General features: G+C 38.0%; 1 protein-coding gene across 1 annotated transcript in view; it reads left to right on the top strand.

The window, feature by feature from the left end:
- Positions 1 to 202: 202 nt before the first annotated feature.
- The window catches only part of DPY19L4 (dpy-19 like 4), a 27,772-nt gene continuing 6,627 nt past the window's right edge, over positions 203 to 21,347 (top strand). Inside the window, 15 exon segments of the mRNA XM_029084436.1 lie at positions 203 to 368; positions 1,336 to 1,460; positions 2,123 to 2,213; positions 3,963 to 4,084; positions 4,942 to 5,042; positions 5,044 to 5,082; positions 6,918 to 7,041; positions 7,619 to 7,753; positions 8,613 to 8,744; positions 8,834 to 8,932; positions 10,136 to 10,209; positions 12,020 to 12,178; positions 13,908 to 14,027; positions 15,120 to 15,240; positions 17,473 to 17,529. Coding sequence (XP_028940269.1) covers positions 251 to 368; positions 1,336 to 1,460; positions 2,123 to 2,213; positions 3,963 to 4,084; positions 4,942 to 5,042; positions 5,044 to 5,082; positions 6,918 to 7,041; positions 7,619 to 7,753; positions 8,613 to 8,744; positions 8,834 to 8,932; positions 10,136 to 10,209; positions 12,020 to 12,178; positions 13,908 to 14,027; positions 15,120 to 15,240; positions 17,473 to 17,529 — 1,617 coding nt within the window. The 5' untranslated portion in view covers positions 203 to 250.

Here is a 21,347-nt window from a genome sequence, read left to right as displayed (position 1 = left end):
TTGGGTTCTGGGTAATCCCAGAGTATGGTCTCAGGAGAAAACTATTGGATTTTCTAAGGAGTAAGATGGGAGTTGATTTCTGTACTGTTATGGTTATTTTATTATGCATATGAATTACTTGATTTGAGTCTTTTTGTCAAATATATCTGCTGTGGGTTTGAATCAGTAGCAACACCTAGCTGTTACCTGCTGCTGTGTGGATTTCTCAGAGTGTGATTTTAGGTATTGTGTTGCAATAACTTCATAAAAAATGTCTTTAGGGGCAGCAGACCTGCGACAGAGAAAGAAGCAAAACTGCACAGAATCTGACAAAATGGCTCCAGAGGAGAGAAACAAAGAAAACTCGAAGCTGGGAAGATCGCCAAAATGTAAGCTACAGAATTTTTAGCCAACCTCTGATTTTTTTTTCATTATTCTTTTACATTTTATGGGAAGTTATTTGTAGCACAGTAATTTGTAACAGACTTATTTTGAATTAGATTTTTTAATGTTTCAAGAAAAAACAGTCATGCATATTAGAATTCTTTGATAATGACGTTTTATGTATTGCAGAGTAAAATGGTAGTCCTGGATTGTTTCAGCTTGGGGCAGGGGGAGAGCCAGGGATAGAGGCAGAGGGGTTAAGAGTCTTACTGTTGTTCCTATTTGAGTACACATAAATATTTTAATTGCACCTGGAATGATCTTTTGGTTGAGAAGCTGAAAAGGATGAAGTAATGGTACTGAAACAAGAACAGACAAAAAGTCTTTACAGCTTTTCAAGAAGCAGAACTAAAACCAGGTGTAATTTTAGGCAAGTACTCACTAGGCTACCAAAAACTTTTCTGTTAGAAGTGCATACTAACTTGAGGGAGCTACAAGGGAAGTAGACACCCATTGAATGAGTTTGATAAAATTCAGATTAGTTCCTTCCTCTTAAATTTGAAAACAAAACAGAGAACAGAATGCCTCAGTATTAAAGTTAGATGTGGTATGGCCACCTCTTTCTGTTATTGTCTTTAAGAAGTTTGTGGTGTTTTGGGTAAAATCTAGAGTTCACTCTGTTTATTTGGGTGACACTTTTCCTTCTTGGAATTCATTTGAAAATGAAGCTTACTAGAATGGAGAGAAATTTGTAGTGTAGTGTGCAAGTATTTTATCTGAGAGGAACAACTGGGAAAGAAAACTGCAGGACAGGAATAACAAACCAGTTCTCAATGTGTCTGTGCTAATGATGGTGTGATAATTCTGATGCCAGTAAGTTTACTTGCTGTTCAGAAATGAGCCGTATTTAGTGCATACTGTTTGTTTCTAAGTCCTCTGGACTACTTTAGCTTTTTCACTGTCCCTTTTCAGATATGTTAATTCAGCGTTTTGCGAAACTTTTCTTTGGCTGTCTTGCGGCAGTCACTAGTGGGATGATGTATGCTGTGTACCTCTCAACCTATCATGAACGGAAATTCTGGTTTTCCAGCAGGCAGGTAAAGAAAAAAATTAAACTACTGAAACAAAAGCCAAATTGTATCATTGAAATCAAAGCTGATCCATGCCAGGTTGGAACTACTTGCTTGCAGAATCTCATGTCATTCTGTTTAGGCCTCTGTCTTTGATGCAGTCTCCATTTTGCTTTTGGTTTTGTTTTTTTTATTGGGTTTTTTTTTAAGTGTTTCTCCTACTAACAGTAGTCTTGTCTTGTCATGCTTTTGTATGTTTTTCTATGCCGTCCTTTATAATTGAAATACCTTTCTAAAATTTGGAAAAAAACCTGAAGCGTACTGGGATTCCATAAGCTAAACAACAAGAATGTATGGATTGTGGGGGATTTTTTTTAAGAACTGTATTATTTAGTGAAGTATGGAAAGTTGAATGAAATTCAAGCTTGTGAATATGAAAGGATCCTGTGGATCTTGTGCTGTCTTCTGATGTAAATTTGAGCTGCTCTGATTCTGAGCATGTTTGCTGAGTGATAGAGAGCATTATATACCTGACAAAGGTGCTGTGAAGATTAAGGTTTTGTGAAATATTTTGAAGATGTACAGTGGAGTCATAACCATGTGCTGTATTACAAAACCAGTCTATCCAAAATATACAGTCTTCTATGGGAAGAGATTGCAGGAGGTGAATATTTTTTTTTTTTCCCTAGGAACTGGAACGAGAAATTACATTTCAGGGTGACAGCGCCATTTATTACTCATTCTATAAAGAACTGGTAAAGGCTCCTTCCTTTGAAAGAGGTACAAAACCCATTTGTTTTATTAACCTTGAAAAGTCCTATTCCTTTTGGAGACAGTAAAAAAACTCCTTAAGACGGGGGAGACTGGTTTTATGTAGGTATATCAGCCAGATTAATTAAAAACTGTGTGCTGTCTTAACTTTTCAGTGCCTTTTTAAAAACAACATTTAACTATCCTGTATTGCAGCAGATGGCCTTTAATCAGTACTCTGGAATAGGATTAGTGTTACTCTCATATTGCCCCATGTGGAAGTTATCGTTGGGTTTGCCTATGCTACCTAGTGGATTTTCTGCCATGTAAGCATAATTGATGTTTAATTTGGGGATGGGGGATGGAAATTACTGTTTTCCATCTTCTGTCAGAAGATGGAATGGTTTCTGTCAAGAGTTGATCCGCTCAATCCTGTCCCTCACAGAGGTTTCTACTCCTGTCAGCTATGATGAATAGATGTTGATGAGCACTGAGTGGTGGGAACAGAAACCAACAGGAAGGAGAACAAACTGGGTGGCAGTGGTGTCTCCTCCCTTTGTACTTCTGCTCTTTATCCTGCACTGGCTCTGGAGCTCACTGACCCTAGGTCCCTAAACCAGCAGAAAGCTAAAGCAATGAAAAGAAGATGGAACACTTTCATGCTAGTTCCATGAGTTCAGAAGGGCACCTGGGCTAGCATGGGGAAAATGCAAGAACTCCAGGAGAGAAGAGGAAGTGAACAGCCCTGTCTTGCAGCAGTCAGCCGTTGAATTACTTCAGTCCCCTCATGAAACCTCATCAGAAGCCAGTTGCACTTTGTAGGTATAGTTTTATTGGTTGAACAGTTTCCCAGCTGATGTGTAGCACGTTAGCCATATATAACAGGTCTTTGGTACAGTCAGTTCCTCTTTGTCTCTGGGGCAATTACCCATGCTGTGAATAGATGGACTGCCTCATTCAGGCATGCTGCCTCTGCAAACAGGTACACTCATGTGTCTGCTAGATATTATAGGGCCACCCAGATTTCAAAGGTTATCATAGCTGAACCCAGTTGTAAGTCCTGCAAGACCTGGTTTGGCTTGCAGAGAACACGCTGCAGACCACACACCAAGATATGCTCAGAGCTGGAACAGTTGTCTTGTTTGGCTGTTGCATTGGTTTTGGGTGGGTTTGTTCTTCCCACCACCACCCCCCAAATTTGGATTATTTTTGCTCTTCCCTCCATTATCCTAAGTAATGACAAGTCTTTTCTTTAATTATAATATCTCAGAATGATGTATCCTTCAAGTATGCCAGCTTCAATTTCATCTCAATCCCATGCAAAGACATTATATGTTAAGTGAGTGATACTTGGAAGTCTCAGAAACACAGGGCTGAAAAGGGTGACAAGGCCATCATATCTGACCTCCTTGTGGAGACAGGTTTAGTACATCCTTCTCATCCCTGTTAGATCTTTGTCTCTCTTCTTAAGAAACTCCTTTGAAAGTGATCTGTAGGTAGCTGGTTCCAGGGCTGCGTCAGTATCTTAGTGAAAAGACTAGGCTTCAGCTGGTTAGTTTTGAGCCTTCTATTTAAAGACTAGATCAGAAAATGGTAATAATGTTGTTACCAAATCAGTAGGGTGGAATGGCATCTGACACAGAAATTTCTTCTTCCTTTAAGACTGAGTGGTGAATTAGTCAGTAGCTTTAATGATCACATCTCCCTGCCTTTGAGTACACTTTCACCTCTTCTAAGAACAGCACTAGTGATTCCAACAATATTTTTTTTTGTCTATAGGTGTTTATGAGTTGACACACAACAATAAGACAATATCACTGAAGACAATAAATGCAGTCCAGCAAATGACTTTGTACCCAGAGTTGATTGCCAGTGTTTTATATCAAGCATCTGGTAGCGAAGTATGTGCATTTCTACTTTCTGTGCTTTCGTTATGGGTGTGTGTATGTGTGTGTATGGGACTTTCTGTGCTGTATACAATAAATACATGCAATTTTTGTTGAATTAATTAAGCTAAACCTCTCACCAGGTTCTCCTCAATTCTGATCAGTCTCTGGCATAGAATTTTGGGGGTTTGTATACACTACACTTTTCTGTCTGTTATTCTTTACTTCTACAAGCAGCAGAAATGTGGAGGGTATCTGTGCTATCCATTGCAAACAGGAAAGTTAACTCCTTCAAAGTACAGAAGTCTCTTGTAGTGGTACCTGTTGTTACCCATTCCCATATAGATAGATAAGAAAAACACTTTTGTAGATAAACTTTCTGCTTCTTTCTGCTCTACTCAGGCTTTATTCTGCTTACACTGCATACTCGTGTCCTCTCTCATTTATCTTTCTTTTTTTATCATTTATTTATGTTATATATGCTTCTCTATGTATTTGGAAACATTTTTGCCACATCTTTACTTCTACAAGTTCCTCCCCTACATAACTTCTTCCAGTAGTCGTGTGAACTTCATATCTCACTGCAGTTTAGGTATATTAAATCTGACACACACAGTGTTCATGCTAAAGCAAATACAAAAATCATGGCACTAGCAAGCTGAGTCCTGACGTATGCTCTTAATTCACGCTGCTTTGTTCTCCCTGAGCCCAAAATAAAAGTATGTTCAATACTTTTCTAGAATAGGGACTGTTTCTTACCTGTTTGTACAGCATCTAGCACACTGTTAGCAGTATGCAAATAGTAAATAGTAATTGTTTCTAGCTTCAGCTCAGTTGCCGCTATGTCTCTTCGTTTTTATTTGTAATTTCAGGAAGTTATTGAACCAGTGTATTTCTACATTGGTATAGTTTTTGGACTGCAGGGAATTTATGTGACTGCATTGTTTGTAACCAGTTGGGTTATGAGTGGGACTTGTAGGAATGCTGACTGTAGCATGGTTCATTATTAACAGGTAAGGAAAACATCTTTATACAATCTAGTTTGTCAATAAGGCATTTTAAAATATTAGAGGAGATTGAAATGCTTTCTATTAAACTTTGTGTTCTCGTTGTGAGAACAAGCTCTTGTGCTGAATACAAAACATCTCACAGAGATGCACCGATTCTCATGATGCTTTTATTAACAGAAAGGTCTCCTGTTGTCCAAACCATCCACGCTCCCAGTTGAACTGATTTTATGTGTGTGTGTGTGGATACAGGAGTATTCCCACACAATTCCATTTTGCAAAAACATTCCTCAGAAGGTTTTGGTTTTGTGCTGCTGAGGAATGAAAACAAATTCCCGAAGTTGTTGTAAAACAGAATTGCTTTCTGCGGCCAGCTCTAAATATGGTGATGGTTGTTCTGTTGCTTAGAAGGGAATGACCAAGTGCAATTTTCTTATAAAAAGTTTTTTATTTTTTTAATGTGCTTTTTGTAGTGGGTTTTTGCGCAAAGTAGAATCTTCTTAGATGTTACTGATCTCAAGATTTTTTTATTTAAAAATGTTTCACTTGCAAGAAAATGTCCCTTCTTTTTATGAAACACCACAGTAATAGGGAGCCTCATTTGGGCAATGAGAACTTGTGTTTAAGTCCTCATTTGTCACCAAGTAGCTCTGGGGCTTTCTGTGAACTTGAGAGCACTTGAAAGGAAAGAGCTACAGAGGAGCAAAATGTTAGAGATACACCTTTCAAGTTGAACTGTTGGGAAGTGTCTTTTAGGAGTATGAAGTCATCACGACCGAATCTGTGATTAATAGCTAAAAATACTGTTCATCAAGCTGGTGTGAACAGTAGAAAGTAGGAAAAATGGTGAATAAATCTGTATTTTTTTCAACAGCAAAGATTAAATAATGCTAACAAATTGAAATGTCCAGTAGTTAAAAAAGCTCCAAATACACCCCTGTAAGAGGCTTCAGAAATAAAAATGAAAGGTGACACTTTCAAATATCTAAATGCTAAAGGAGCTTGAGGCTCCTTTTTAAAAGCATAGTAAACACAAAGAAGACGATGTACTTCTGAAACTGATGCCTTTGATCACATTTGGAAGTGTGACTTGTGCTTCTAAGTCACTTTAGCACTTTTAAAAACTTCCTCCTACAGTTCTAATCATGCAGATACTGTCAAGTCATTCCATGAGAAGACCCTGCTGCTGTTTTGGCCTATGGCCTATGCTCCCCATCTGCCTTTAATCTCTTGTTTTGCTGGGCAAAATTTTCCGGCTAGACAAGGTATCTGCTGGTGCTGCTGCTATGAGGGAGCATTACTTTGGATTCTAAGTATGTTGTGCTCTACTGCCTAAATCACTTATTTAAAATATATTGTATGAGAACTGAAAGGAATCTTGTCTCGCAGCTATGAGCTGATTTTCATCATAATGTGAAAAGCTGCTGTTGTGGAGGTGGTCCCCTGCCTATGGGCATAAGACCATTTAAGCACTGCTCATGGCCAAAGAAGGCTCTGTTGTCACAGTGCAGGTTGGCAGAAGCAGTGTGTGATACATCTGGCTCACACTGTTGTGGTAGATCAGAAAAGGCTGAAGGCAGATGGTTTTTGGCTTCAGTCCCATAAATGCAACCTAGTGAGGAGACCTGCTGAATAAACGAGTAAAGATTGGACCTTCTATGCTGATGTGGAATTTGTGACCTGTATCAGCAGCGAAATTGTGCCAGTGTTGCTTTACACCTAGTGCAGGAATAGTTTGCTTGCAAGGTCACACTGATAACTAGAAGTGACATTTAGGTTTTCCTTGATATTTTTGTTCCATAAATCTTTTAATAGTTTTGTTTGTCTGTACTTTATTCCAGGACAGATACAACAAGAATTGATTACTCCATACCATCAAGAGAAAATTGGGCTTTGCCGTATTTTGCATGTCAAGTAGCAGCTCTCACAGGCTATTTAAAAAAAAATCTAAATTGTTCTGCTGAGGTAAAGCAAAATTAATTTCTTAATAAAGAGTTGCTGGTAGAACTGCACTCTAAAAGCATTTACATCTGTCACTATTGCCCCACTAGGCAGAAAACAGTAGATGTTTTGTTTGTTCTTTTCAAAACAGCCACTTGGATTTCACCTAGGCATGTGCAGTTTTTGCTAAGGGACTCGTGCCCTGCCCTGTTATGCCACCACGAGGGTTCAGAGAGAACAGTGTTGCAATGAGCTGTGTGCTGTCTTTATAAAATAAACTGATGCAGAATTTTTCTCACAATGGAAACTATTTTATTGCTCTTCCTATTGCTCGGAGAAGATGGTGGTCACTTCCATTCTCTGTCTCTCTGTCTAAGATGTTTCTTCTGATTGGCTTTAAATGTTTTTAAATGTTTAAGCAGTTACTTTATTCCAGCTGATAACATGTTAAATATGTCTGAAGTCAGTATTTTAATTATTTCCTGAAATAATAGTTTCCATAGTTTCTGTTTTAGTGACCTCTCAGTTACTTAATGGCAGAGATGCATAAGTATGAAATTAATGCTGGGATTTTTTTTGTTTGTTTTTTTTTTTCCTTTAGAAATTTTGTTACCTTTTGGTGAGTGCTTCAACATACACCTTCATGATGATGTGGGAATACAGTCATTATCTCCTGTTTGTCCAGGCTGTTTCTCTTTTTCTGCTAGACAGCTTTGCCCTGGCACAGACAGAAAAGGTATTAGACCTCTCCAACCTCCTGAAAATACAGCCCCAGAGGTGCCTGCCATACATACTGCTCGTGAGCTCCAAAAGGCGCAGACTGAGTGATGACTTGGGTGTCTTGCAGCCTGGGTCCAGCTGGAGTGCGTGTCATGTCCATTGGAAGAATAAAATGGCTTTAAACTCACATTTGTGCCTGCTAGTTCTATTAGCTGTAGCTTCTGTTTCAAACTGTGTGCAATACTAGTTCGTCCCCTCTTCTTTCAGTTTTTTTTTTTTTCTGTTCCTCAGCAGTGAGAAATATTTGATCTATTTTAGTTCAAAGCAGAGTGCTTAAAATATAAAGTAGAAGATGGGTGTTTTGGTAAAAGTCTAAAGAATAAAGTGTCAGGGTTTGTAAGATCTGCTTATCAATTAGTAAATAACAGAAAGTATTATTAACAGTCTGTGTATTCCTGAGATAGGTTAAATGAACACGTTATTGTGAGGAGAAGGAAAGTGCATGTTTGTAGTAGTCAGCTCTTTCACACAAGTTGTGTGTTTTCATATTGTTGCATTGTGGTTACTGCTTCATGCTGCATCACAGTGAGGTGTTACAGAATGGAGTGACCTTGTAAAATACTACTACTTTTGGCATTCTTACAGAGTTCTTATGAAGTAATTGTGCACTAGTTACTGGGGCTGACCAGGATCATTTTGATGTGAAATACTTTTCAAAGCCAAACAGTGCCCTGCTAGATTCAGGGTTAGAGGATAGAGATCCATTAGTTCCCTGATTAAGAGAGGAATGGAGTGAGCTATCTGCTACTCTAAAAAGCAAGACATATATCCACTGTAATTTTATTTTATTGTGTTTTATTTTATTTCTTCAACAGGTGCATGAAGTATACAAAATATACTTGTTTTCTCTCTTCTTGGGGTACCTTTTGCAGTTTGAAAATTCAGCCTTACTAGTGTCACCATTACTGAGTCTTGTAGCAGCTTTAATGTTCTCTAAATGCCTTCAGGTAACTAAACTGTTCTCTAACTTCAAGTGCAGTTTTTATTACTTAAACTGAACTCCAAATGATACAGCATTCTTAAAATATTTTTGCAGATGAATATGAAAAAAGGTACATTTATGTCAAGATTGCTGAAAATAATGTACATTTATTTGGTACTTACAATAACAGTGACACTAAACTTCTTACTAAAGGTAAGATTCCTCTGTAAAAAGTGATTTTAAGTGTCAAAATCTAAATGGAAAGTTGCAGATGTATCTTGGAACAGTCTTTGGAAGTGTTGCCTGTCTTATTGATCTGAGAGTTCATAGATTAATTCATAGCAAATTGGAGTACTACAAATTGAGTCATTTTGTATCCGTATAAAAAGTCTTTCTCTAACAGCTCAAGCAGCTGGTTTTTGTTGGAGTTTTGGTTGAGGTTAAAGCATAGTATAGAAATACTCTTTAAATCACACTGCACCTATTTCATAAATATGATTTTTGTTTTAACTTGGATGGCCTCTACAAACTGGTCTGAATATTAAAACAGTATTCTTGTGCATGGAGAAGACCTAGTCACCAGGAACAGGTATGAGTAGTCTCAGGGTAGATGTTAATTTTCAATTAAATTTCAACTAGAACATGGGAACAGAGACCTTCACTTAGTGTAGGAGTCAGCTAGGACCTGAGATTACACAATGGGATTTTAGCCTGGTTTTGTATTTTGATTAGCAACTCCCTCTTGCTGGCTCTAGCCTTTTACATAATTCATTGTGCTTTTCCTCTATGTCTCAAACTAACTCTAGTTGTGATAGTTAACAGTGTCAACTTAAAAATAAAAAAACCTGGTGAACCCTAAAAAGTTTGAGAGAATGCTCAGAACTGATTGTGTTCTTGTGCCATTCAGATTGGCTAGCTTTGCTGTATCTGCAGGAAAATAAAACCTAGCCCTGAAAAATGAGTTAATTACGTAGACAGTACACAGAACTTTTGGCTGCTCAAACAGTTTATGTGAAGATTACAGATGCTCATAACTTTTGCTAGGCTGCAGTCCTATTGTTTAGTGGAGCCAAACGCAATGTTCTTTGGCTTGCTTGGGGGTAAGTTATATCCGTTTTTCATGATCCTTTTTACACCACTCTGTAGTCTTTTGTCAACTTGTTGACAGCTTTTCACTTGCCTTCCTGTTGCGGGACATGAATTAAATTAAGGGAATGATATGCTCAAGGAAACGTAAAAGATAGATTCATTTAAGTGGGTACCTTAATTGGCACATTTAATCCAATTTGTTAGTTTTAACTAAATATTGAATTGATTATTGATTATTCCCTGCCATTTTGTAATCTGAATGAAGTGACTACATGAAAGCTGCTTCCAGCACTTGATAAGATTTTTCTCTGTTAAATTAATTTTCAGATGTTTGTTCCTCATAAAGAAAATGAGCATTTGCTGAAGTTCATTGAAGTAAAACTTGGCTTAAACACAACTAAGTAAGTTTTTAAACTCTTTACACCTTATAGGATATCTGAACTTCTGAAACTGCTCTGAGAAGTATAAAATTGCAGTGGCTTTTGAGAATTTTATAGAGGAGTTAGGGAAACGGTTTCTATTTGTCACCTGTTTTTAAGATTGAAATAAAAAAAGATGCATATAGAGAATTTAATTAGGATGTTGAGGTTTCTGAGGCATCTCAATATTTTTCATGTCTTGGGATGAAAGCATTTCATAGATTTTTTTTGTTTTCATTTGATTCTGGAGAGCAAAAACTCTGTACCCTGTCTAGTGTTTCTAATAAGACTTGAAAGGAAAGATAATAGGGTAAAGGTGGTAGTACTAACTTTTTATAGCCTGGGAAAGAAAAGAGCTGTGAAGAGAGTCATGAACTATCAATAGTATCTCAAAACAGACTTGGAGACTTGGGTTGTGGGGTTTTATTTTTAGTTTTGTAAGAATAACACCCCCCAAAAAACCCTGTATGTTTTGGAAGAAATTAAGACAAGGGACAATTTAACAGTCAGAGGGAACTGTTGCAAATCTAAGAAAAACTGTTTGCATCTGTAAAAGAGCTGAGTGTTAGTCTACAAGAAGACATCATGGCTACAGGTTTTCTGTAAAACTGAAAATGGGGTATTGTTAAGGACTGAGACACCTCCTGGACCCAAACGAACACTTGCAGTTCTGTGCAGGAATTGGGACTCTCTCCTGGCAACTGCATCTCTCCTACAAAACTACTTCACAGCCTTTCAGGGAAAGAAGTGGAAAAATTACATCACACATAATTTAAATTGTTGGGAAATTTTTGGAAGACGAGATGTGATGACGTTGACTGAGATGCATTGTTTAATACACATGCATGCACATTCTGAAGTGTTTTGAAAGAAAGTAAAGGACTGCTTCTGGTCAGGATTTCAGTCTATTCAGCTACCAGGTATTATGGATTTTCTTATTCTTGTCCAAGCTGTCAAACTGCAATGAAACCAGTGATTGAGACAAACTGGGTGCAGTTATGCCTAGAAAATGTGTAACTGTAGATTGGAATTATGGTTTGCAGCGCAAGAGCTTCAAGATCTGTTTTTTAAGGCCAGTTTGGACATGCCCAGCTGTTAATCTTTAAACAGATTCTGTCTAATCGAAGGTAGTTCAGTTCTCTAGTCTTCCCTTGGGGGAAGAGAAAAAGAAAAGAGAGGGGAAGGCAGAACAAAGTAAGACAAGAATACATTCACTGCATCACATACTGCACCAGTTCTGGTTGAGAGTACACGTTGATAGTGCTTCTTGGTGGAGTATATAACCTTTCTGATCGTTAATTGAGTAAGAAGAATAATCAAGTGGGTTCAGCTACAGAACTAGAATTTCAGCATTAAGGATTCTGTTCTTGGCAGTGCCTCAGGCTTGTTTGTGATCTCAAATGACCACTTTCTCTTCTTCATCTCCCCGTTTGGAATGAGGACAAGCATACCTTCTTGCATCGATATCTCTACAATCTTAATCCACTGTGACAAAAAAGCACTTTGTGTTCCCTGTAACAGAGTTATATGGGAGGTTGGGTTTTTTGTGGTATAAAAGAGCGGTAGTCCGATCTCTTCAGATCACAGGTTCTTTTTTGGAAGGTAACTGGAAGACAGTTACTCTATAAAGGGTGCTTGCAAAGCAGTTTCAAATGATAAAAAGATACCTTTTCAAATATTAATTTCAAATAGTTTCCTATGACATTAATAGGTTAATTGGTGGTGTGCTGTATTTTTTTCTAATCTGTGGGGTATTGTTACTGTTCTTAATGGGATGTTTTTGCCTTACTAGGAATTTTACAATGAATTGGCTCCTTTGTCAAGAATCTCTTCAGGCACCCTCCCAAGACTTTTTTTTGCGACTAACACAGTCATCACTGTTGCCTTTCTATATTTTAGTATTAATTATCTGCCTTTTTTCTGTAACTCAGGTCGTTTTTAGGAGAATTTGGTAAGTAACTTATTTATACTGAAAAATAAGAAGTTAAAAATCAGAAGTTCATGGATATCTAAGTGAATGGTCATGATGTTTGTTGCTTTGGAGTTTGTTGCACCATTGAGCTTGCCAGGGTGTGAGCACCAGTGGAAAGGCCCACCAGAGGCTCCTAAAGAAAATCCTTTAGTGACAAGCTTCTTGAGCATCCCTCCAGTCGAGACAGGGAGTTGTCATTGTTTGTATTCCCCATGGGTGCAATTCCTGCAGTGCTCTGGCTTATGTTTTGTGATACGTTTATGTCTCTTCCCATTGCAACAGAGAAAGTTGTTTTGTCTGTTTACCCCTTCTGAAAGCAAAGTTCTATGATTGTTGCTAGAGAATTTGTTTCTCTGCTTTGGGTTGGTTCCCCCCCTGCCCCTGCTCCAAGTTTACATAGTGTGAAGGATGAGAGAATTTCAGATTTCTAATGCTTCACTGTTTTTGTTTGGTTGGTTGGTTTGGTTTAGGGTTTTTTGGGGTTTTTTTAAAACATTAGTATGTTTACTGTGATAAGGTCCATCAGCCTTTGCTGCTCAGAACAGAGCTGAAGTAAAACTGACTGAATTATTTTTAGTTTCACAGTGATTCACAGTTCCCTTGAGAGAAGGGGTAGTGGAGCTGTCTGTTTAAAGACTAAGAATAGCAACACTGTAGATCCTAGCATGACTTTTCTTGGAAACTCAATGGCTAGAAAATTATCTCCTCCTGGTAGAAGATGAATGGTGTAACTGCTCAGGTATTAAGGCAAATTTCTTACTTGTCTGCAGCAAAAATCAATAGATTTTTTCAAGGACAAAAACTTCTAATAGATGAAGATTATACTGCTATAAATGAAAATGTTTGTCAGGTTGGATGTAGAATATAATATTCAAAATGACTAAACAAACTTCCAGTTTTTTGCTAGTGGTTGAAATAGCTATTTACTCCTCTGTAATGAGCAGTGACTCCAGTATGTCCAACAGCTTTTTAAAGAAAAGCTTAAAATAAACCTTCTCCCCCCCTCTTTTTTTTTTTTTTTTTTAATTTTGAAGCAGTTAACAATCTGAAATATTTTTCCATTTGTTGTGAGGAAGCTTATTATAAAATTGTAACCTGAAATCACATCATGGTAGAATAAAATGGTATCTATTGTGTGCTGTGCTGTCTTGTTTGTAGAAAAACATTTGTTGTAAGATTTTTGTTATGATTTTTATTTATTACTTGTTACTAGAATTTATAATAATGTGACTAAAACCTGGTTTTGTTCTCTTTCTTTGTCATAAAATAGTATATGCATTCCATACACAATTATCATCCTACAGATTCCATAATTCTTCACCAAGCTAATGATATGAAGGAACTTAGTTAGAATGCACATATAACATGCTTCATCTAAATGTCTGCGGAATGTGCACGCTCTTAAATAAGCCTGTCTCTTGTTGCTGAATTACCTTAACGTAGGATTTACAGTCATAGACAGTGATCCCCTTGTATTAATTCACAGCCATTGCTTCAGACAGGTTACAGCCTAAAACAAGGGACAGCAGGTTCTGATAGATCATTTATGAAGTACAAAAACCAAATAAGCAGTGCAACAAGATTGTATGATGTGACACAGAATGATCTCAGTGTACTGCTGACTTAACACTCATAAAAGTATTTTTATTGGCACCTTTGCCTGAGATGATGTCTGAATTAAGTGATGTCTCATTTTCTCCAACTGCAGTGGTGAACCACTGAAAGAGACAGTTAAACTTGAGGATGGTCGAATTGGAGAGAGGCCAGAAATAGTTTATCATGTAATTCACACAATTTTACTTGGTTGTCTAGCGATGTGTTTGGAAGGGTAAGTCTGATTTTGATGTATCTCTTTTGAAAGCAACAGAGAGTTCCTAACTGGACGTGATACACCATTCACCCCTTTGAAATTCACCCCTTTTCAGAAATGTATTTGGCATATAGTGGTACTAGTTAGTAGAGGAGAGATCATTTTGACTATAAATTGGATACAGGTATATGATGAATTATGCTTGGTCTCTTTAATGTATTTTCTAATCTGAGACATTAATTGAAGCAAATTTTAATCACTTTCTTTATGGTATTTAAGTGTAGAATTACACTGTAATTATTTTAATATTGTATTCTAGCAAGGTCTTGTGTAGTGTTTTGATGAACAGTGTATGTTCTGGAATATTGGGATATGGAAGATTTCTTATTCATCTTCTTGTGTGTAGATTAGCATGAAGTATACCTTTGCTTCGCATGTTAAAGCAGTAGCAAAACTATTTTCAAAGGTATTGTGTTAGTCCTTAAAGCTACAGAAGCTAATGTTTGGGAGATGTTGTTCTAATCTTAGCTCTCAGCTAAGTCAGCTTGAAGGTGGCAGACTTGTGTTTGTATTATGCTCATGGTCCTAAAATCAGAATATTTACAAGTTCTTAAAGTGAGCAGACTGTTGTGTTACCATGTAGTTGTCTTAACATGACTAGTCTATCCTTAAGAGGCAGACAATACCAGCAAAACATAAATTGTTTATTAAATATTTTCCTTTCCTTTCTTCAGGAACTCCCTTATAGTACAGTGTCTGTACAGCTTTGCTGAATAGCTGCTTTTTATCCTTGCTTGGCTGGAAAACTGCAACAGCCAAGTGACTTTACTAGTCTCTTTGTTTTTCTTTCATCCTCCCCTGAACTCTGTGAAGGATTTTGTCATCTTTGACCTTGGATCTTGCTCCTACATCTTGCAGCAGATAATCAGGTGCCTGCTCTTCTGCTAGAGATTTCCTTGGTTTAACCTTCAGTGCCATCAAATTTGATCTCAGATTGTTTGAACATCCAGACTGTATTTGACATATGAAAAAAATCTGAATGTTTTTATAAATAGCTTGAAAACAGAGGCATGCACAGAGTCCCAACTAAGTTATTGCAATGTCTTTCAGAATGAAATATCTATGGACACCTTATGTTTGCATGCTAGCTGCTTTTGGTGTGTGCTCTCCCGAACTTTGGATGACACTTTTCAAGTGGCTTAGACTGAAAGCTGTGCACCCAATATTGCTGGTGAGTTGCTGTTGCCAATGTCTTGGGAATTACAGCTAGCAAGTGTATAACTTTTCAAACAACAATTACCTAAGACCTGTAGAATAATCCATTAAAAGAACATGTAGTTCTGTGAGCAGTGGCTTTCGCATAGTCTGATTTTTCTGTGTCTTTTGTTCTTAGTATCACACTTTCATATGTTCTCTGGTACCTGGTGATGAAGTTGTGTTCGCACTACAGCCTTTCCTCATAAGAAGCAGAGCTGTGTTTGTATATCTCTCTTTCACTGATCTATTTAACTGCTTTTCATAAATCTTTGAGATCTCAAGCTCTCTGTCATATTTAGTTGAGATTGGCCAAGAAGATCATGCACTTTTTAGGAGAAGCACAGGAGAAAAAGTACAGGCATACAGGCAAGCCTTGATATAAGCCTTCTCTCACTAGGAAATGAGGCTAAAAATGTGATAGTTGGGTGTATTTAATTGCTGAGATTAAAGCTGCTTCGTAAGAAATGGCAAGTGGAATTACTTTGACCAAGGTTTGTTCATGTGAGGCCTTTATAGAGAGGTGTTGCAAATGAAGATGAGCTTCTGCTACAGTGCAAACAACTCCTCCACTTCCAACCCTAGCTTTATTTTTAATAGGCCAAGAGTTGCTTTGTGCAATTTTTAGCAGCTTTGTGCATTTGTTTTATCAATAAAATAAGGATAGGATATTACTTACCTTAATTTTGAGAGTGTGGTGGTTTAACTTGGCTGGCAGCCAAGCACTGAACAGCCACTCACTTACTCTTCCCCTGCCCAGGGAATAGGGGAGAGAATTGGAGGGATAAAGGTACGGAGACTCGTACGTTGAGATAAGAACAATTTAGTAATTGAAATAAAATAAAACTTATAATAATAATAAAATATAGAAAAGAGTGATGCACAGCACAATTGCTCACCACCTGCTGACCAAGCCTGGCTCAATCCCAGATAACGATCCTGGAGGAGCGACAATCCCGAAAATGAAAAATCAAACATGGAAGAGAGAGAGAGAGAGAGCATGAGCAAGAGAGAGTGAGAGCACGAAGAGAGCATTCCAGTTGACCCTCATTATTATACTGAACATGATGTTACATAATATGGAATATCCCATTGGCATATCCTAATGCCAATTTGGATTTGCTAATTTTACTATCCTCCCCAACTAGTCCTTTGCACCTGCAGACTAGCAAAACACCGGGTCGTTGGAAAGTCCTTTGTCTTTCAGTAACAACTAAAAACATTAGTATGTTACCAATGTTCTTCTCATAACAAATCCCATCCTGAAACCAAAACACGGTGCTATTCTGGCTATTAAGAAGAAAATTGGTTGTCCCAGCTAAAAACGAGGACAGAGAGGCTTATAGGAATTAATATTTTATACTTAAACAGAGATTCAGTATTTCACTTGTGAAAATGCCACACACTGTTACATCTGAAACATTTACAGTGTTCTTCCAATCAAGGAATAACAATATGTTAATGTACATAGTAAACATGTTGTTTTATACACCTTTATATACCTCATGCTTTCTGCTACATAGACCTTCTTTTTTGCTGTTAACACAGTAGATGTGTTAATAGCATATTATCAAGAGAATGCCTTGTGTGCTTTCCTTACTAAATGTTTCCTGTACCACGTGAGCTGTTTTCTCCTTTTTGCAAAGCAAAAATTATATCAGCTAGAATCATGGTGTGCTGAAGACTGGATTTCTGGGTTTTGCATATCAATATTCACCTGAACAAAAACATCAACAAGATCAGAGGTTCGAAATGCTTGTTTCGTGCTTTTTTTCCTTTCTCAGTTTATCTCATTGTGTTTATATGTGATGTGTTCCCTACATGATGTACACTTTGCATCATTGTTATTTGAGTAGCAATTAACCATCCCTAATATTGATGGGAAAGTCATCGTGAGTCAGAAAAGACCTTCCATGCTAAATTAGGCACATTCTTGGTTGCAGAGAGTTTTTGTCTGGTAGAAAATCACCAAGTTTCACCTACTGTGAAAGGCTTTGAGCAACCTGGTCTAGTGGAAGGTGTCCCTGCTCATGGCAGGGGGGGTTGGAACTAGATTATATTTAAGGTCCCTTCCAACCTAAACCATTCTATGATTCTGCTGTCACTGAAGGCTTCCAGCATAAATGTAGCCTACTATAGGAAAAAAATCAACAGATAGTCCAAGGCTGAAACAGTCCATAATCCATTTCTTCTAACATGTATTTTCTAGGCTCTTATTCTGAGCATGGCAGTTCCCACAATAATTGGATTCAGCTTGTGGAAAGAGGTAAGAAAAGTACCTTTTGTGTTTTTTGTTTTGTAAGTAGGCACAATATAGGTCAAAATAATGAGCAAATATAATTAAAGACGCTTGATGAAATTAAATACATATGATGAAATAAAAGCTATCATCCACTGAAAAAATGTTTGAGAGTTGTTGGTTTTTTTAACAAAACTGTTTACATTTTTCAGTATGAAGTATATGACAATTTAATTTGTTAACAGTCGCTTATTGTAGTTAAGAAGTATTTAAATTTAAGTGAAGACTATTATATTCAGCTATTATGCTTTGGATATATAAACTTTCTTTCAACAAAGCAAATACTGCTAAATAAAAACTCAGGATTTCGAAAGCTGTTGCCCCAATCTTGGATTTAGTGAGAGGGAGCAAGGTTAGATGGAAGTAAAATTATGGGAGGCTATATGCAAATAATCTGTTTGAAAAGCTCCCATCAAATTATAATGGAGTTAAATCCTTCATGCAGAGCACTGTGTAGAGGTTTGTATATACTACAGTGCAGGGAAGAAAAGCTACAGATGTTTCCATGTTTAAAATAAATACTTAGTTCTTTATTGCAAGTCACAGACAGAGTTGGGGGGAAGAGTATTTGGAAATTATTTTTTAAACTTCCATAAGTGCAGAAAATATGGGAAATACCCTGTAAAGTATAAGCCTCTACTATACTGACATAACTTCAAAATAGTTGGTTTGAATAGTTTGAATGTTTTTTTTTAAAAAGCATTCAAGTATAAAAGCCAGTCTTGAGCAACAGTATTTTAACAGATTTTGTAACATCTATCTTATAATAGAAATTTTGATTGCAATATAATCTGACTCTTTACACGTTTCTGCCAGAGCAGTATTCTACTGCAAAAAAAGCTACAGTTGCTCAAAAGAGTTATGAAATCTATTACAAAAGAGGAAACTAGTTTAGTTGACCAAATAATTCTTTTTCAGATTATTTTTTAATAAAAGCAGTGTGGGAGTTTGGACTCTAGAGGGCTTCATCAATTGCAGATGCAGTTTTTGCTTTGAAGCAGTGTTGAGCAGTTGACTCTCAATTTCATAACTCATCCCTGAGCTCAGAAGCTTTGATTAATAGTAACGGGACAGTGCAAATGCCTTGAGGCTCTTGATCGGTTACCGTGGCTATAAATGGCTGAGTGTACAGCTCAGCGTCTTTCTGCCTGGCTGCCTTCTGGCTCAGTCTGGCATAGTCCCCCCTCTAGATTTTTCTAGGGCTCTGATTGATAAGTGAAGCTGGTTCTCCTTGGGGTGGCAGTAGTGGCTGCTCAATCTGTCATCTTCTGTTCCCGGGACAGTTCAGGAGCTTTCAGCCCTGGTACCAACGTAGGACAGCTGTTCTTGTGCTACACTAAGGTGTCTGGATGTAGACTGCTATCACTCATCAGCTGAATTGCCCAGGTAATTGTTGTGGGTGGAAGTGGAAGGACGTAAAGTCATTTAAAGAAGGACCATCAAAGATATTAGGAAAAATCTATTTTAATATGAGTTAGTAAAAAGCATGACTTTAAATAGAGTTCAATGGCAGGGTTCACTCTATTACTTACTATATGGAAAATGCATACAAAAGGGAAATCAAATTAAAATGGAAATAGAATGATTTACAATTAGAATTGAGGTAGATTGATTTACACACAGATCAGTGGAAATTATTGACATGAGGATCATGGAAAATCGAGTCAAAATCAGGTTAGTGTCATTTATATAGGGATTTGAGAAAGAGGATAAGGGAGACCCTCCCATTGAGTCCACTCAAGGTTCAGAGTGGACCCCCTTGCTTTCTAAACTCCTTGGAGAGGAGTCTAGGTGTGGCTGAATCCTCTCCTAGTCCCAGATTTGGTCAACGGTTTATGTCTAAAGGTATTAGGTGTAGGGATCTCAGTGTAGTGATCTAACATGTGATTATGTGCTTAATGTAATTTTGGAATAGCAGCAATTTAAGCTTCATTAACACTATTGTAGTAAATCTCAAGATTGTATTCTATGATTTTCTAGCAAACTTCATCAGTTAATAATCAGCAATTGATTAATTCAGTAAAGTTTCTTAAATCTAATCACATACACAGATACAGATCTGGATATAAGTGTAGGTATAGATCTATAATATATATACAAAGATATACCTGTTAAAAATTCCCCTCAAGTTCAGCGAAATGCTCACTTCAAATGTCTTAGCATTTCTTAATGGGTGAGGGTTAAATCACTCAAGGAGTGGAGGGTTTCAGCCCAGGTCTCATCGTTGGTCTTTGGTGACACTCCTCCAGTTTCACAAACTTAAGAGTTGACGAGCTCTGAGAGGCATCCTGCTCAGATGGAGATGCTGGCAGCTGGTCCAGGAGAGCTCCAAGACTCTTCCTTAGGACCAGCATTTGCAGGATTGCAAGGTGATTGACTTTGGTCGTACCTTTTTTTTTCGGTTTTGGCCACAACACATTAGGTGATTCTGGTATCTCCACAACCGTATAATTCCAGTACTTTCCAGGTTATACAGTTCTGAAATCTAACAGATCCAGCTACGATCCAGGCAGCAGGAGTTTTGGATACAGTTATGGAGTGCCAGATCATCCCAACTCATTGTACTTGTAACCAAAGCAGGAATGTAAAGTTGTCTTGTCCTGAGATTGCAGAGTGGCCAGGAGGGCGGCACCACCACAGTAATGTGAATGGAAACTCCTCAGTTAAAAATGGGCTCTCATTTCTAGCTGTCTGTCCAGTCTGTCTGTCTCAAAGTAAGTTGTCCCTTTAGTCTGGCATAACCTGTAAATTTTATCCTTTTCAAAAAGAGCAGGCATCCCGTAGCTTTCACTTAACATTTACAACAGCATGAACATGCTCCAGCCCCTCAGGGCTGGCCCACTTCTGGCTATGCCCTCTTCAGATAAATGCTTAAAATAGCTCTAGGACTTACAAAATGGCTGAACATGAGCCATCAGTTTGCCCAGGTGGCCAAGAAGGTCAACAGTATCCTGGCCTGTGTCAGAAATAGTGTGTCCAGCAGGACTAGGGAAGAGACCCTCCCGCTGTACTTGGCACTGGTGAGGCTGCACCTCAAGTACTGCGTTCAGTTTTGGGCCCCTCACTACAAGAAGGACTTTGAGGCACTGGAACGTGTCCAGAGAAGGGCAACGAAGCTGGTGAAGGGTCTAGAGCACATGTCTTACGAGAAGCAGCTGAGGGAACTGGGGTTGTTTTGCCTGGAGAAAAGGAGGCTGAGGGGAGACCTTATTGCTCTCTACAACTACCTGAATGGACAGCATGGAGAAATGGGTGTCAATCTCTTCTCCCAAGTAATAAGTGTTAGGAGAAGAGAAAACAGCCTCAAGTTGTGCCAGGGGAGGTTTAGATTGGATATTAGAAAAAAAGTGTTGTCAGGCACTGGAACAGGCTGCCCAGGGAAGTGGTGGAGTCACCATCCCTGGAAGTATTTAAAAGATGTGTAGATGCGGTGCTTAGGGACATGGCTTACTGGTGGACTTGGCAGTGATAGGTTTATGGTTGGACCCGGAGATCTTAAGGGTCTTTTCCAACCTAAATGATTCTATGACTCTCTAATTGCCCATTTTAATAAAGGACCTGTTCCTTCACCCCCCAGACCTGACAGGATAGGGCAGCTGTAATGCAGGCTTGCAATCTGGGCTGGTCTCCAGGAGCTGGCATTCTGTCTGACTTCCCAGAATCCCTCATTTTCCCAAAATGTTTTTCAAGAGCATAAACTGAGATATCCTACTTCACACAGTGTAGTGTACTTTCCTTCACTGCAGTGACTGAAGTAAAAATCAGAGGAAAGTCCAGGGCAGATT

Source organism: Antrostomus carolinensis, unplaced genomic scaffold (assembly GCF_000700745.2).
Source record: "Antrostomus carolinensis isolate BGI_N321 unplaced genomic scaffold, ASM70074v2 scaffold3164, whole genome shotgun sequence".
NCBI classification, from domain to species: Eukaryota; Metazoa; Chordata; class Aves; order Caprimulgiformes; family Caprimulgidae; genus Antrostomus; species Antrostomus carolinensis.
This window is presented reverse-complemented; position numbering and strand designations above follow the sequence as displayed.